Source organism: Choloepus didactylus, chromosome 18 (assembly GCF_015220235.1).
Source record: "Choloepus didactylus isolate mChoDid1 chromosome 18, mChoDid1.pri, whole genome shotgun sequence".
NCBI classification, from domain to species: Eukaryota; Metazoa; Chordata; class Mammalia; order Pilosa; family Megalonychidae; genus Choloepus; species Choloepus didactylus.
Genome location: NC_051324.1, coordinates 49,447,264 through 49,463,529, shown reverse-complemented (window position 1 = coordinate 49,463,529; position 16,266 = coordinate 49,447,264). Strand labels below are relative to the sequence as shown.

General features: G+C 51.2%; 1 protein-coding gene across 2 annotated transcripts; it reads left to right on the top strand.

Annotated features, from left to right (window-relative positions):
• Positions 1–7,211: 7,211 nt before the first annotated feature.
• On the top strand, positions 7,212–12,842 carry ORMDL3 (ORMDL sphingolipid biosynthesis regulator 3). Of its 2 annotated transcripts, none has more exons than XM_037809273.1 (4): positions 7,212–7,356; positions 10,587–10,785; positions 11,536–11,687; positions 12,112–12,841. In XM_037809273.1, exons 2-4 carry the CDS (start codon positions 10,612–10,614, stop codon positions 12,245–12,247), a joined length of 462 nt encoding a protein of 153 aa, XP_037665201.1. In that variant the 5' UTR covers positions 7,212–7,356; positions 10,587–10,611; the 3' UTR covers positions 12,248–12,841. The 2 variants fall into 2 exon arrangements, with proteins under 2 accessions (XP_037665201.1, XP_037665202.1); XM_037809274.1 differs by lacking the exon at positions 7,212–7,356 and adding an exon at positions 7,713–7,861 and having other exon boundaries at positions 12,112–12,842.
• Positions 12,843–16,266: the final 3,424 nt, after the last annotated feature.

Genomic DNA, 16,266 nt, shown 5'->3' with positions numbered 1-16,266 from the left:
TGCCAGGGCTTTGCCAGGACTAATTAAATTAAAAATCTGTGTGTGGGACCTAGGCACTGGTATTTTCTAATGTGCAGCCTGAGCTGAGAACCACTGATCTAGAGGGAGACAAAGACATGTAGATTCATGTCCCCACAACATGTTAATGTGACGACTGCTCTAACAGACAAGGACTTTGAAGCACAGAGAATAACTAACTGTGGTTGAGTCTGCTGGCTGGCTGCTTGGTATCCATTCCCTCCTTCCTTCCTCGATAATACACCCCACCTTGGACTCAATCCCTGATGATAGAACCTGGTTGGTCTCTCAGCCTATCAGGGATCACGTTGCTCATTTTTCCAGCCTCCTTTGTAGCTGGGGGTGCCCAGTTCTGATCAATAACATCTAAGTGGAAGTCTGCAGAAGGGGTTTCTGGGACAGTGTTTGATTTGCCCATAAAAGAAGATCGGCTGGCCTCTCGCCTCCCTGCTTTGCACATGGAGGATCATCTATGTGCACACACATGGTGTGTGACTTTGAGGCAACAAAGCAGAAAGGAAAGGACAAGTGTATCACTGAGACATTGGCCTGGACATCACTGAGCCACTCAACCAACACCAGCAATCTCCTACCTCTAGACCTCTATGAGAAAAATAAACCTCCACTTGCTTCTTAACTTGGCTGCATGTTAGATACAGGAGGGTTTGAAAACTGCTGATGTCTGGATCCACCCACAGAGATTCTGATTAATTTGATCTGGCATGTGTCCTGTGATGGGGATTTTTCAAAGCTCCTTAGGTGAGTCTAATGGCAGTCTGGGCTAAGAATCACTGTTTACTTGGTTTTCTGTTGCTTTCAGCTAAGAGCATTCTTAACTGATACACTCACTTTTCCAGGGTGTTTCAGGAAGACTTTACCAAGGAATGACTTTGGAGTGGGGCCTTTAAAGTTTCATTCAACAGGTGGATAAGCAGAGACTGTGAAACTGCTTGGCTTAATCTAGACTATAGAGTGTGAGGGAATGCTGGCAAAGGCTAAAGTGGAAAGAATTGAAAAAGGACCAGATCCTTCTGTATCTTGTATACAAGTAAGAATTGGTACTTGATTCAGTGGCTTATGGATTGAAAAGTTTTAAAATTAGATTGGATGTTTAGATCACTGTTGGCTGCATGGAAGATGTATTTGTGGAAGAAAGGCCAGCTACTTCAACAGTCCAGGTGGCGGATAATAAGGGCCCAAGCGGAAGCCATGGGGTGAGAATGGAGAAGGGGCCATGACAAAGGTGTCTCTTTCTTCATCGTGGCCTGTGGGGTGCATGGGAAACCCTTGGTTTGGGGCCTTTAGACCATCAGACATTTGTGCCATCAGGTACATCCTCCCCAATCCTCTTAAGTCTTTAGTTCTCTGGACCTCATGGTCTCTGAGATCCCTTCCAGCCTGAGGTTCAGTGTGTCTGTGGGCAAGTGAGAGGCTGGTGCATGGCAGGGCTCTGGTTCCCAAGTTCAGGGCCCAGGAAAGTAAGCCCCTTCAGGCCTCTACCCTCCAAGTCACAGCTCCTCCCTCCAAGCGCAATAACACCACACCTTCAAGATGTGACCTTGGGGGAAAGAAATTCAGCAGGCCTTCAGGCCCTTCCTCTCTGCTGTTGGAAGTCCCCAGTCTGGGTAGGGGAGGACAAGTGAAAGGAAAGGGGGAGGGCCAGCTACTTTACCTGCCAGGTCCGTCCCCGGATGTTCTCTCACTTGTTCAGTGCACATCTCCCAAGCATCTAGTGCATACCAGGGCCTCTTGAGCACTGTGGATGTAGAGAGAAGTAAAAAATCCCCAGACAAAGGGGGAGAACAGGCTTGTGCACAAGTATAGCCACCTGAGAGCCTAGGGGAGTGCTCTAACCAAGCCATTTGCAGGGGTCGGAGAAGCTCAAGGGACAAACCAAGGGATTCTGCCTGGATAGCTGGGAATGCTTTACAGAGAAGCATTGATGAGCTCAGTCTCAGGGACAAATAGGGGTACACCAGATGGACAAGGGTAGGAGGAAAAACATTGGAGGCCAAGATAAGAGCAAGAGAGGGCAAGGTATGTTTTGAGAATGGTGAGTAGCTCAGTGTGGCCGTAGTTCGGGAAGTGTGGTTCAGTTATATACTTCAGTTAACATTTACTGAGACTCCACTATGTGCAGGAAATGCAAATACGAGTAAGACATGGAATAAACAGCCCTAGTGGGGTAAGCAGATAGTGAACAGATGCATATAGTGACTTCAGTGCAGCAACAGAGTGTAACAAGTCCCCTTGGAACGGGAGGGACACATGGGACAGGGGAGTGGCCAGGAATGGCTTTTGGGAGAAACGCCAGTTCCTAGGTGTATGACCTTGGGCAAAGTATGTAAACTCTCTGTGCTTCAGTTTTTTCACTTGTGAAACGGGGATAACATAATACCTTGCAGGGCTATTTTGAATAGTTTATACAGGTCCAGTGCCTGAAACATAGCAAATGCTTAATAACCTCAGCTGTGATTGTTACTGAAGGAGATGCTGGCATTAGGCAGGGGAAGAAGGTGATCTGGGGCAGTGGCCACCCAGAATTTCTAAATAGGTGGGGCCTCCTAGGGGTACAAATGAAATTGGAAGGGTGCTAAGGGTCTTGTCTTGAAGCTGTGTCTCCGCAGCAAGCATAATTTTTCTTTTTTAAATTAAATTCAGTTTTATTGAAATATATTCACATACCATACATTCATCCATGTTGTACAATCAACTGTTCACATTACCATCATATAGTTATGCATTCATCACCACAATCTATTTTTGAACATTTTCCTTATATCAGAAAGAATCAGAATAAGAATAAAAAATAAAAGTAAAATAGAACACCCAAATCATCCCCCCAATCCCACCCTATTTTTCATTTAGCTTTTGTCCCCATTCTTCTGCTCATCCATCCATACACTAGATAAAAGGAGTGCGAGCCACACGGTTTTCACAATCACACTGTCACCCCTTGTAAGCTACACTGTTATACAATCATCTGTAAGGGTCCAGGCTAACTGGGTTGGAGTTTGATAGTTTCAGGTATTTACTTCTAGCTATTCCAATACATTAAAACCTAAAAAGTGTTATCTATATAGTGTGTAAGAATGTCCACCAGAGTGACCTCTCGTCCATTTGAAATCTTTCAGCCACTGAAACTTTATTTTGTTTCATTTCACATCCCCCTTTTGATCAAGAAGATGTTCTCAATCCCATGATGCCGGGTCCAGATTCACCCCTGGGAGTCATATCCTGTGTTGCCAGGGAGATTTACACCCCTGGGAGTCAGGTCTCAGGTAGAGGGGAGGGCAGTGAGTTCATCTGCCGACTTGGTTTAGCTAGAGAGAGAGGCCACATCTGAGCAACAAAGAGGTACTCTGGGGGAACTCTCAGGCACAATTATATGCAGGTTTAGCCTCTCCTTAAGCATAATGTTTTTATATCCATTGCCCTTTTGATCTGTAACATTTATCTACCATGACTGAAAGCAGTCTAAACTGCTTTCAGTCATGGTAGAAAATGTCAATTGTCCATACCAAAGAACATGCAGATTGAGGGATTCTTAAAGTACGGCTTTGCCCTCGGTTCCCAGAGGGAGATTCTTCTTCCCAGGCCTTGGCTCTGGCGGCAGAGGCCCCGGGCGGCTCTGCCTTTCCCTCCGCAGCCCAACATAGCCAACCACAGGGACCCGGGCGGGAGGCGGGGCTGGCCCGCGACGTGGCCAGTCCCTGCACGCCCTCCTTGCTTCTAAGCTGCTCAGCAGCTCTCTGGGAGTTCGCTCACTGCTCCTTTGTCTGCTGAGGACCCTCCTCTCACGTGCACCGGGTGCCCCACCCCGGTGTCCCCGCCCCCGCCCCCAGGAAACAAAACCAGAAACACAACTGCCAATGAAATAAGTAACTCTTTTCTTCCTTGCACTTGCTCTGGTTTTGACCTCGACCCCTTCAGGAAGGGGGTAGATGAGAGCTGTTTTATTAAGTTTAATAAAGTGCTGTTTATTACCCTGCCCTCAGTTTGCTATCTCAGCCCACGCGGGTGTATCTGTCGCAGGCAGAAGCCGAACCGCCCTTCCAAGTGGAAACACCCTAAGGCTGCAGAGTGCGACAGCGTCAGAGGACTGCAGAACTGGAGCTCCCAGAGGGCAGGGAGAGGCTATGACAGCGGCTCACTCTCTTTTTAAAACACATTTCAGTGTCCGAAACTAGAGATAGGAAAACATCGTCCCTAATCTCTTTATTCTAACACAACGTCTGTTTTGTTTTGTTGAATTTCCATAGCCTAGTAAAGCAGGTGCTCAAATATTTTGGATTGAATTAATAAAAAATGCTCTATTTTGGTTATTTATTTATTTAGTTAGTTGTAGGTTTACAGAAAAATCAGGTAGAAAGTACAGGATTCTTAACCCACCCCCACAGTTTTCCCTATTAACATTTTGGCAAGGGTCTATTTTTGCTTGTCTTACATGTAGTACATATGCAGGTTTATAAAAACTTTTTATTGTGCACAATTTCAAACATTAAGAAAGTAGAGAAAAATAATAAAAGGACTCTCTTGTCCCCATCACCCAGCTTCAAAAATTATCACTTCATGGCTAATCCTGTTTCTTCTTTTCTTCCATGCCCAGATTATTTTGAAGCAATTTCAGTCATTGTGTCATTTCATCCATAAATATTTGGCATTGATCTCTACACAGAATTTTTATTAAAAATCTTACCACAATACCATATCATGTCTTAACATTTATAATTCCTTAATGCAATCAAAAGTCTAGTCAGTATTTGAATTTCCCTGATAATTCAATAAAACCTTTTTTGGTTGGTTTGCTCAAATCAGGATCCAAATAAGACTTTTGGTCGACGTAAATCTCTTCCCCTCCTTTTTTTCTTCCAATTGATTTGTTAAAGGAATTTAGTACATGTCCTAGTTTCCCTCATTCTGGATTTTGCTAACTGCATCTCTGGGAAGTGCTTATGCTATTTTGCATCCTGATCTTTTCATATAACCTAACAAACATTTCCTCATACTGCTACATAGCTTTCAAAACCATTTATTAAATGGCTTCATAACATTTCATCCAATGGATACCATAATTTTTTCCTGGGGCATTTAAGTAGCTTTTGGTTTTCCACTAATAGAAATAATGCCAGGATGAACATCCTCACACATTACAGATTTTCCTGTACATAGGAGGACTTCTTTAGAATATGCTACCAGAAGCGTGATCACATGATTCCCTTCCAGCCCCTTGGCACATATTGCCAATTGCTTGTCCAAGGGCTTGAACGACCCTCAGCACCTCAGGAGAGTGCCGCCTCACACTCTGTGCAGTGCCCAGGGCCATTCGTGGCTGAAGGATGTTTGGTGAAGATGGGATAATTATGTGGGCAGAGAGCTAGAGGAGAAATATGATGACAGGGACTCAGGATAAATAAAGCAGAAAGCAATCCACAGTTTACCACAAATCCACTGTTCACCATGGCATGGCTAGTAGTCTTTCCATTAGACTCTTATCTGAGACGTCGACCCAGTCTGGGTCATTAAACACAGTCAGGGATGTGAGGAAAGTGGCAAGGATCCAGAAATTTTGAGCAACTCGATGGAGGATGGAAGAATCTCAAAGTCATGGGGGTCAAGTGGGCTCCTTTGGCAGGGGTGGGGGATGGGGAAGAGATCTTTTTTTTTTTCCTTTCCTCAATGGAGGTTTCTGTGAAAAGGACAACACTCAGCTGTTTGCTTATGGCTGCAGAAAGTTGAGTGCAAGGAAAGGAGCCTCCACAAAGCAGAAGAAACTTCTGTAGGACACAAGATGGAACTTTGCAGACCTTGCAGTGATTATCTAGATCTTAGGATAGAAGCTCTTGGGCCAATGGCCCTGGAGATACTTGAGGATCTGCCTGTTCTCTTGCTCTGGGTGGTTCAGGTACTCACTTGCCTGGTGCCCACTAGGTGCCTCTGGGGGTCCCATTTCACTTTGTGACAACTGTTTCCTAGCAGCCCCCTGGGAGGGGATGGTAGGTAGGCAGAGGGAAGTGTTCTCCAAGGTTCATGGTCCAGAGCTTTCCTTCCAGTTCCCTCACACTTAGGGTGTGTTTGCAGCCAGTCAGATTGGCACATCAGGATGTGGTCTGATCCCCTTATTCCAGCCCTGCCACGCATACAGCAGCTTGAAAGAGAAGTTATGTGGGGGAGTGGAAACTACACAGATAAGGCCCTTTTTGGGACATGGAAAGTAGAAGTGAGTCAGGAGCCCTCAAGAGTTGAACCTCCTACAGAAATAGCTTCCTACAATGCAACAGGTGTTTTACATACATTCTTTTGAATTCACACAATGCTGAAGGTAGAATTTCACAGGTACGAAATTGGTGAGTTTAAGCCAAATTAAGTAATTTGTCCAGGGTCCCGCTGCTGGTGCTGCCCACACTATGTCAACCTGGCAGTAAAAATCTGTGCTTTCCCTTTTAGGGCATGCAGAGAACACTGCACATCAGAGAGCTAGAGCCTCCCACGCAAAGGCATACAGGCTGACCTGGGACAGAAATTCAGTGTCCTAACTCTCCAGTAAGGAGTATTTCCATGACATCTGGCCTTCTTTTCTGACGCCTGCTGGGGGAGGCCGAGGATGTGGGCTGGCCCTGACCGGCCTGCCTCAGGCGTAACTGAGAAGCAACAGACAGGCTCTGAATCAGTGCTGCCCCTGGGCTGCCCTCTCCATCCTCCAGACACTCACCCCAGCCAAGGTTGTGAAGGGTTCGCTCCCAGGAGGGCCCAGCGGGGCAAAGGGCCGACCCAGGGAGCTCTCTGAAAGAGCCAATGCGGAGGCGGAGAGGTGTAGTGGCAAAATCCTACACTTGGGGAAAGAATCTCTGGGTTCAGGTCCGGCTGGGACTCAGTGGGAACCTCCAGCAAGTGACTTAAAACTCCGAGTTTCCTCATCTGCAAAACCAGAGAGACGGTAAGCCGCACTTGAAGGGCAAGGACGTGAAGGCAGGGATTGTTATGCGCCAAAATAATACCTTCTGATCTTACTATCACATCCTGGTGAGGCATTCGGCCGAGAGGTTCCAGCGAGGCCTTGGCAGGAGCAGGGGAAAAAACTACAACTCCCAGGAGGTATCGGGAAGATTGGCACGGGGGCAGGGAGTAGAAACTACAACTCCCAGGAGGCACCGCGTGGGCCGCCGCGGGGCGGTGACGTCGTGGGGGCCGGCACGGGGCGCTGATTCGGCCCGAGCTGCCAGCGGAGAGGCTGTAGCTGCTGGTTGTTACAGCTGCTGAAGCAGCAGCGACCCGCGTCCCTGCCCTCGCCCCCTTCCCCGGTACCCGTCCCGGGCCCTTGACCTTCGGTCCCGCAAAGTGAGTTTGGACTGGCGGCCTCCGGGATGGAGGGGCCGGAGGGCCCCCGGCGCTAGCGGCAGGGAGCAGGAGAGGAGTGGGAGCTGCCGGGGCGGCGTCCTGGGCTGGAGGGGACTGGGACAGCGTGAGAAGGGGGTGCATCAGCCGAAGGGACGCCCAGAGAGGGAAGTGGGGGTGGGAGGTCGGGGTTGGGACGTCGGGGAGGGGCGTCCTGGCTGGGAGCGGGGGCGGGGAGCGGCTTGGCTTCGGGGATAAAGCTTTGGCCGCTTCCAGGGCTTGGTGTGCGCGTGGAGATGGGGGTGGGGCCCTGGAGCGGGCCAGGCTTCCAGTGCTAGGTCCCTGGCTGGGGAGCGGAGCGGGAGGCTCCCCCGGCGGCCGGAGGTCCCATTCAGAAAGCCCCACAACAATAGTGAGGACTCCGCCTCCTCGCTCCTCCCTCTCTCCCGCTGGTAGGGGTTTGCCTCGGTACTCGAGGTCTTTTCTCTCCCAGCGCCGGAGCTGAGAGGTGAGGAACTGCCGCCCTTTCGGGGTTTGGAGGGTGGGCGGAATGGAAATGATATTGTAGAGTGTTGCCAGCGACTCCCCGTTGGGGTGCAGTCCTGCTTTGTACCCTTCACCCAGAAGGCAAAAGGTTTGTTTAAAGGGCTGCCCTTACCTGGGGAAAGGAGTGGGAAGCGCTCTGGCCTTGGCTTGGTTGTCTGACAGACTGGCAGGGCCGGGATATCAGTGTGTGCAGCCAAGGGGGAGGGGACGGGAGGGGAGGGAGGGAGTGGGAGAAAGCTGCCAGCAAGAAAGTGGTTAACAGAACAGAGTTGCTGCAGGCACTGGTTTGAGGTAGGTTACGAAACCACATCGGGCTGGTGCAGGCAGCCACCTGCCAGTTGTGGCAGCAGAACTTTTCAGGCCCATCTGCTGTAGACTGTACCTCTGCTGGCCTCCTCTCCCTATTTCTCCCCTTCAGGGGAGAGGGGTCAATGCGTTATTTTGGTAACGGAAGCGATATGTACCCATAGTCACAAGAGTGCTTCCTGGCTGCCAGTCTTTTTTCTTAGTTTGTGGATTTCTTCTGCCTCTTTTTTTTGGGTGGTGGTGGTGGTGGTGGTGGTGGTGTTCCTGGGGTTTTCTGCTCTCAGGGCATCTAGTGTTCAGGCTTCAGGAAGAAGCTTTTCAGAGCATCAGCTAGGATGTGGGGTCTGGGCCCCTTCTAGATGATTCAGGCTGGGTGACAAGCCCAGTTCCAGCCAGAAAGGGGTGTTGGGTCTTGTGGTCCAGGATTCAACAACAGTCTTGGCATTCTTGGGCAAGATACTAGGGAGAGCTAGAGGTCTTTCTGTACCCACACCACATTCTTGTAGGTCTGGGTTAGGGAGAAGGCAGCAGTTTCTGGTCAGACTTGGGAAACTCTTCTCTTCCCCTCAATCAGTAGTACGTTCTTCAGGCTCTCACTTCACAGCCACCCCTCCATCCCCTTGGAGATTTTTATGTAGTAGGTGTCCCAGGGGCTGTTTCAGGGTAACTGAAACCCCAGGGCCATGGGAAGGTAAACAATGGAGCTGGCTCTGGTTTTCTACTTCCTTGGGTTTCTGATAAGCCCAATTATCCAGCCTAATGGGCTAGGCTGATGGGCCCCAGGAGCATCACTTCTTCCAGGTGGCACCCTGGGCAAGCCCACATGTTTGTATGCGGGGAAGATAAGTTGTGGGCCACATTTCCCCTGAGATCTCTAAGCTTGGAGCTGTCTGAGAAAAGGAAACTTGCGCCCATTATCCTGGAAAGAAGGAACTGTCCCTTGGGAATTCTGGCCCCTGTGTAGACCCAGCTGGGATCCTGGCCAGAGGGAAATTGCAGCTGGGTCTGAGAGGGTTGACTGTGGTGGGGTGTAGGGAGGTGGCCTTCTGGGTACTCCCAGGATACCCACATTTGGGACCCCAGGAAAGATGGAACTGTTACCATGGTGATGACCTTAGGGTCTTCATGAGGCAGGACATTCCTTCCAGCGGGAGGTGAGCCCGTACACAGGCGCCACGTGTTCCCATCTACAGCTCATCCAGGGCCCTCGGGTCCGGGGAGAGCCAAGATCTGGACAAGGGTGTCCTCATTCCCCTCCCTCCCTTCTCCAGTTCCCCTCACCACTCTTGAGTTGCTGTCACCATTGTTTCCTGGGCATGAAGGGCACCTCCTGGTCCCTCCAGCTGCAGGGCTTCCACCACTGGAGCTGGGCAGGGGACGGGGGAGTGGTGTTAACTTACACCTGGAAGCAGGTCCTAGTGTGGAAAGGAAGCTGAGGCGAGGATGGGCAGGGCAGAGAAGGGGCAGGAGGGAGGCTGGAGGTGTGGCTTCGTGTTCTTGGGAAGAGGGTGTTGATGTGGATTCCGGCTACCCGTGGGAGCTGGAGATGTTGGCCAGGTTCTTTATCCTCACTACTCCTCTGGTGGGGCAAAGGGCCCTTTTACCCGGGTGGTTTGGTAGCAGGCTAACCCTGAGAGGCTGCCAAATGGGATAAAACTTCTGGATGGGTTGTTCTGTGTCACCAAGATGGAGCCTTCCAGGTCTGGGCAAAGGTTGTCCCTACACTGTTGTTTTCTTCTTTCTTCCCACCCTCTTTGTTTCTACCTTGTCAGTCCTCCTGGGTCTGGGTGGGGAGACCCAGGATTGGAGAATTGGCAGGGGGAGGGTTGGTGGAAGTGATGATAGCAGAAGATTTCACCCACTGCCGCTGGTGCCCACAGGCCCTGCCTCCCTTTACTCCCTCTTTTGGGAAGGGCTTGGGGGTAGAAGATGTCCGGTGTCAGGCCCTCAGCATGACTGAGTCCAGTTGGGTTCAGATGAGTGAGAATTCTTAGGGGAGGGGCAGCCTTCTTCCCCTCTCTCCTGGCTCCATGGGGAGAGGGCCCTCGTGGGATTGCTATGGGGGAAGGGTTTGGAGATGAAGCATTGATTTCTTTGCTCTGGGCTGGAGGCTGCTTGAGGACCGAGCCTTCCAAGCATGTCCAGTGCCTGCAGGAGCACTGGCCCAACGGTGAGGTGATGGGTGGGGTAGCCTGGTGTTTCTCCCAGCCCAGCAGAGCTAAGTCCACAGGGACTTTCTCCTACCTTCTTCTTGAGAATCAAAACAGTGGAACTGTGTGGAGTTCTCAGGGAGAGAAGAGCCTGCCTTCTTGCAGGATTGGGAGGTTGTAAGGGGGCAGGGAAAGTGGCATGGCCTGTCTCACCCATGCTCTTGTTTGCAGGACAGCGGTGGAGAGGGGCGGCAGGATGAATGTGGGCACGGCGCACAGCGAAGTGAACCCCAACACACGGGTGATGAACAGCCGCGGCATCTGGCTCTCCTACGTGCTAGCCATCGGGCTTCTCCACGTGGTGCTACTCAGCATCCCCTTCGTGAGCGTCCCTGTTGTCTGGACCCTCACCAACCTCATCCACAACACGGTGAGGGGATGCCTGCCACCCACCCCTGGCCATGTCGGATGTTCTTTGGCAGAGCTGAGGGGTAGGAGGAGCCCACCAGACATGGGCCAGACGTCAGGGTGATGCATGACGACGTCTGTTGCCAGAGCTCAAACCCTGCTCTCGTCTTGACTTCCCCTCCTGGGTTCCAGGCCTGTGCACTCCTATAGGAGGAATGGAATCTGCAGATTTATTTGTCTGTATATCCAGGATGAAGTGGTTTGCAAATTGGGAAGATGGGCCAATGAGAGCTGAACCGAGGGCCCCAGGTGTCCAGCACAGAAATGCCCCTTTCCTAAGTCAGGATCTCAAATTATCTTCCCCTCTCTGCTCTCTTGTCACCTTATACCTTATACCCTTTGGGTGGGCAAGCAAGGATCTAGTCCTTTCTCATCTTTTTGCCAAGAACATTCCCCCTTCCAGCCACACAAGGAGGCTACAGCTGGGCTGGCAGGGGCTGGGGGCAGGCAGCTCCATGCCCATTCTGGGACTGACTGCTCCCTTGTGCGCTCTCCTCGTGCCAGACCTGTCCTCTCACCCAATTAGTCTTCTTTACTCTTCTCCTGCCAGGTTCCTGGTTGCTCCATCCTGACCTCAAGCCCACATACCCCTGCCCAGCAGAGTGAGGCTGCAAATTATCTGGCACCCCCTTTTGTCTGTGACTAGGGTGGAGGAGCTGAGCAGGAGGGCCTTTTACTTTTTGTATCCTCTAATGAAGGCCCCTCTCTCCAGGGCATGTACATCTTCCTGCACACAGTGAAGGGGACACCCTTCGAGACCCCGGACCAGGGCAAGGCAAGGTTGCTGACTCACTGGGAGCAGATGGACTATGGGGTCCAGTTCACCGCCTCTCGCAAGTTCTTGACTATCACACCCATCGTGCTGTGAGTGCTTTGGGTGAAGGAAGGTGCCAGCAGACAGGGCAAGGCTTGGGAGACTCTGGGGCCCAGCCAGGCCTAATGAACTCCTCCCCAGCCCTGGCTCCTGGGGTTGGGAGGAGCAGAGGAAGGGAATTGGGAGTATCCCTGGGTCTTAACTGGACTCAGGCCTTGGGCCTCCTTGGCCCTCAAATTTGGCTTCCTTCCTGCTAGTGAGATGGGCCCTCAGGCTGGGGGGTGATCTTGAGGGGGCTGGGTCAGGGGTGGGGAGACTCTTTAGCCTGGAGATGTTGCCACCCCTCTTCTGCTCCGGGGGTCTCTCCCATAATGCCCCTGCTGCTCAGGATTCTGCTGCTCCCCACCCAGGGAGGGAGGGAGGAAGAAGTTGTCCAAACAGAGGCTAACACCTCTCCCCAACCTTCCCGCTTAGGTACTTCCTCACCAGCTTCTACACCAAGTACGACCAGATCCATTTCATCCTCAACACCGTGTCCTTGATGACTGTGCTCATCCCCAAGCTGCCCCAACTCCACGGAGTCCGGATTTTTGGAATCAATAAGTACTGAGGGTGCAGCCCCTCTCCCTGCTCAGGATGACGGGGGGAGGGGTAGGAGATCTGTGCTGATGCTGAAGACGGAAGGAGCCTCTGGACACCGTCAGAGATGGGATGGGGGTTGAGCCTCTGGGCCCTAGTTTAACTGCTTCCCCCAGTAGCTGACTTGGAGTAGCTTATAGTGGGGTTGGGGTGGGCCCCCGGGGCTCCGACCTTTTGATTTTTTTTATCTTTTCTTTTTGCCTTTTGAATAGAGATCTCATGGGGGTGGCCATGGAATGGGCTGGGCTCTTGGGCTGAACACGGACCCATGAGGCTGGGACAGGAGACCAGGGGAAACTTCTGCTCTCTTGCTTACCCTCAGGTGGCCAAAGCACTTTAACCCCTGCCAGGGAGCAGAGGGGATGGTACAGCTTCTACATCGTTTCACTGTAATCCTTCAGTCTTTAGGATGACAGTACGTGCTTACATGTATAGAGCAAGTGTGTGACGCTGCCTTGTCTCTGGGCAGAGTGCTGTCCGGTCCTAGTCACACCAGGCGACTGGATGGGGGGGAGGTCAGAAGAGGGATGGTGGGGCTGGGTGTGGATGCCAGGGGCCAGCCTGCTGCCATCTTGGTTCTGATGGTGGGGGTGGGGGCAGGGGGAGTGTGGAGGGACCGTGGGTTGAAGTTTAGAAGAATAGGGCCTTGTAGCAGCAGAGATTGGTGTGAGGGAGGGAGGGGTGGGGACAGAAGCCAGACCCAACCTCATCATTTGGGATATGGGCAGGGAAAAGAACAGGCTTGGAGGGTTAACTTACCTGCAGAATGGTGCTGGTGATGGAGAGGGGGGGCTGCTGTGGTTTGGAAGCTGCTGGGTTGGTGTGAGGGAGTGGAGCTGGGTCAAAGAGGCCTGTGAGTTATACTTACAGGTCCAGTTTGACATCGTGGTGGTGTGAGGGGCTCAGGGAAACTGGGACAGAAATGATGGGTCATGGGGTCCCTTCCACAGTCCCTCTTCTCTGATCCTGCACAGTTTAGCGTTGGGGCAGGGTCTCTTGTGTGGTGTGCACTTGTGGGAAGATGAAGCCATCCCCATGGGTTGGAGGGCTGCAGAGCCCCCAGGATCCTGCTTATGCAGGACGGTGGCAGGAGCAAGGACCGGCCTGCAGGGCTGTCTCCTGCAGGAGGAGAACGGTGGGGCCTGGAGCCTGAGCATGGCCTCGAGAGGAGCCTTCTCCTCCCTTCCCCAGTCTGACTAGGGTTTCTCTGTTACTTTTGAAAAGGTGTGGGTTCCCTTGTGCCCTCCCAGGGGCCTGAAGGAAGAGGAGAGGAAATTACCGGCCCAATTTTTTGCTTCCTGGCCCCTCCCTCCCAGCCTTGTATCATAGGGAACTTTCATCTCCAAATCTTTCTAAGCAAAGTGTGAATGGGATTTTTACTCTCTTTGTACAGTATTCTGAGAGATGCAAATAAAGGGCAATGTGTTCTTCTTTCCCCCCTGCCTGGCCTCTGCTTTCTGGAGGACCCTGGAGGAGGGGCAGGGTTGTGGGCATCTGCTTACCCTCTGGATGATGGGAAGGACTCTGGGAGTGCTGGTCTCTGCTGCCCCATCTTGGGGAAAGGGGTGCTGCCAGAGCAGACCAGGGGGGCTGTAAGGGAGCTGGCAGAGGCAGCAGCTGACTAGCGAGCAGTCCCTGCCTGTGCCTTTGCCTGGCTGCTCCTCTGACAGGCCTTGTGCCTCTGGGCTCTGCAGGCTGGGCCATGGCGAAGGGGCAGCCAGAAGGGGTCAGGCCAACAATGTTTTAGTTTTTTATTATTTTTTTTTAATTCAGTTTTATTGAGATAAATTCACATACCATACAGTCATCCATGGTGTACAACCAACTGTTCACAGCACCATCAAATAGTTGTTCATTCATCACACCACTATATTTGAACATTTTCCTTACACCAGAAAGAATAAAAATAAGAATAAAAAATACAAGTAAAAAAGAACATCCAAATCATCCTCCCATCCCACCCCATTTTCCATTTAGCTTTTGTCCCCATTTTTCTACTCATCCATTCATAACACTGGATAAAGGGCGTGCAATCCACAAGGTTTTCACAATCACACTGTCACCCGTTGTAAGCTACATTGTAATACAATTGTCTTCAAGAGTCAAGGCTACTGGGTTGGAGTTGGATAGTTTCAGGTTTTTACTTATAGTTATTCCAATACACTAAAACCTAGAAAGGGGATATCTGTACAGTGCATAAGAATGCCCACCAGAGTGACCTCTCGACTCCATTTGAAATCTCTCAGGCACTGAAGCTTTATTTCGTTTCATTTCGCATCCCCCTTTTGGTCAAGAAGATGTTCTCAGTCCCACAATGCTGGGTCCAGATTCATCCCTGGCAGTCATATCCTGAGTTTGCCTGGGAGTCAGGTCCCACCTAGCAGGGAGGGCAGTGAGTTCACTTGCCTGAGGTGGCTTAGAGAGAGAGGCCACATCTTAGCAACAAAGAGAGACTCGGGGAGACTCTTAGGCATAACTACAAGTAGGCTTAGTCTCTTCTTTGCAGTGACAAGCTTCATAAGGACATGCCTCATATACCAAAACTTCAGTCCTCAATATTTGTGATAACATCAGCAACAACCCGGGTGGGGAAGTCCAACATTTCTGCATTTTCCCCCAACTCCTCAGGGGGGCCCTGCATATATATATTGTGATTCTCTGCTCAAATTACTTGGGGTTGTAATGCTATTTCACACTAACCTGTACAACCTATCAGATCTCTCTTCCTATTCAAAGTTCCGTGTAATTATGGTGTTTAAATAAACTCACCATACAAGTTAAATTATTTAGTGTACTACAGAAAATGTAGATCCTGCACCAAATAAACATCTCTTCCCTTGGTCTCACATGGAAGTCAAAGTTTTAAAACACAGTATCGTCCTTTACCCTTTGGCCTGATTTGCCTTACTCCTGACTAGATCTGCTTCATTCATATCTCTAATTGAAGTCTGGACTCTTTTTCAGCTTTTTTAACAGTTGCTGTATGCGCTAATACTGACATTCATATCTGCCAAGCTCTAGCTCCGAGTTTCAGGTGTCACACAGATACCCGAAGTTCCAGCAGTGGTTTTACAGATGGAGCCGGTGTCCTGAGGGTACTCATCTTTGCTTCCTTTTAAGACCCCCATCACCTTTCCAGTTGCTCGCTCTTCTGAATGCTGTTTCCCCCAGCAACACCCGCCCTGGGAGGGCTGCGTTTGCTCCTGACATTTCAGAGTGATCTTCATTCTTCCTCCTCCCTGGGGTGGGAGGAGAGAAGTAACCGCCCAGGACTCACTGAGGCTCCCGCAGGGCCAGATAAGGGGGAGAGCTACAGCAAAGGAATTCTTACCTCCTGAGGGCAGGGCCTGTCGGAGTGTTCTGTGCTATTCCTGGGACCAGGACAAATTCCCTGGCAGGAGGGAGGAGCTGCCCCCAGCAGCCTGGTGTCCTCTCTGGTCCTGTCCAGTGTCACAACGTCCTGGAGCAGGTGTCTGGAAGAGAGTGGGATCTTTGCCCAACTCCAGGATCCCCAGAATGGGGCCGACAGCACAGGGAGGAGAAATTCAGTCATGCAGGCTCAGCCCTGGGGGTGGGGTGCCTTGGGGCTCCCATGGACCTGCTGGAGTGCAGCCAGGGTGAGGGCCTGGGGCGCGGGAGCGATCTGGGTTTAAATCCCAGCTCTGCCATTTGCCAGGTGGCCCTGTCAGACCACTTCCCTTCTGAGTCAGTTTCCTCTGTAATAGGATAGGATAATACCTCTGGGGCTGTTGCGGAGATTAGCACAGATCCTGGCACTTAGTATACACTTTACCTGCTAGCCATGCTGTTGACTAGTACTGTTACCATCACCATCATCATCATCATCGTCACCCCTTTAACTGCTCTTTCAGAACTGAGTTAGGCAAGGGCCAGAAGGCAGGCTGGGCTCTCTGGGGTGGTCATCTCTGAGACAGGAGAGAGGATGGGGCCAGAGGCATCTCCCTGGAGAAGGAGCTGGGGGAAGAGGGT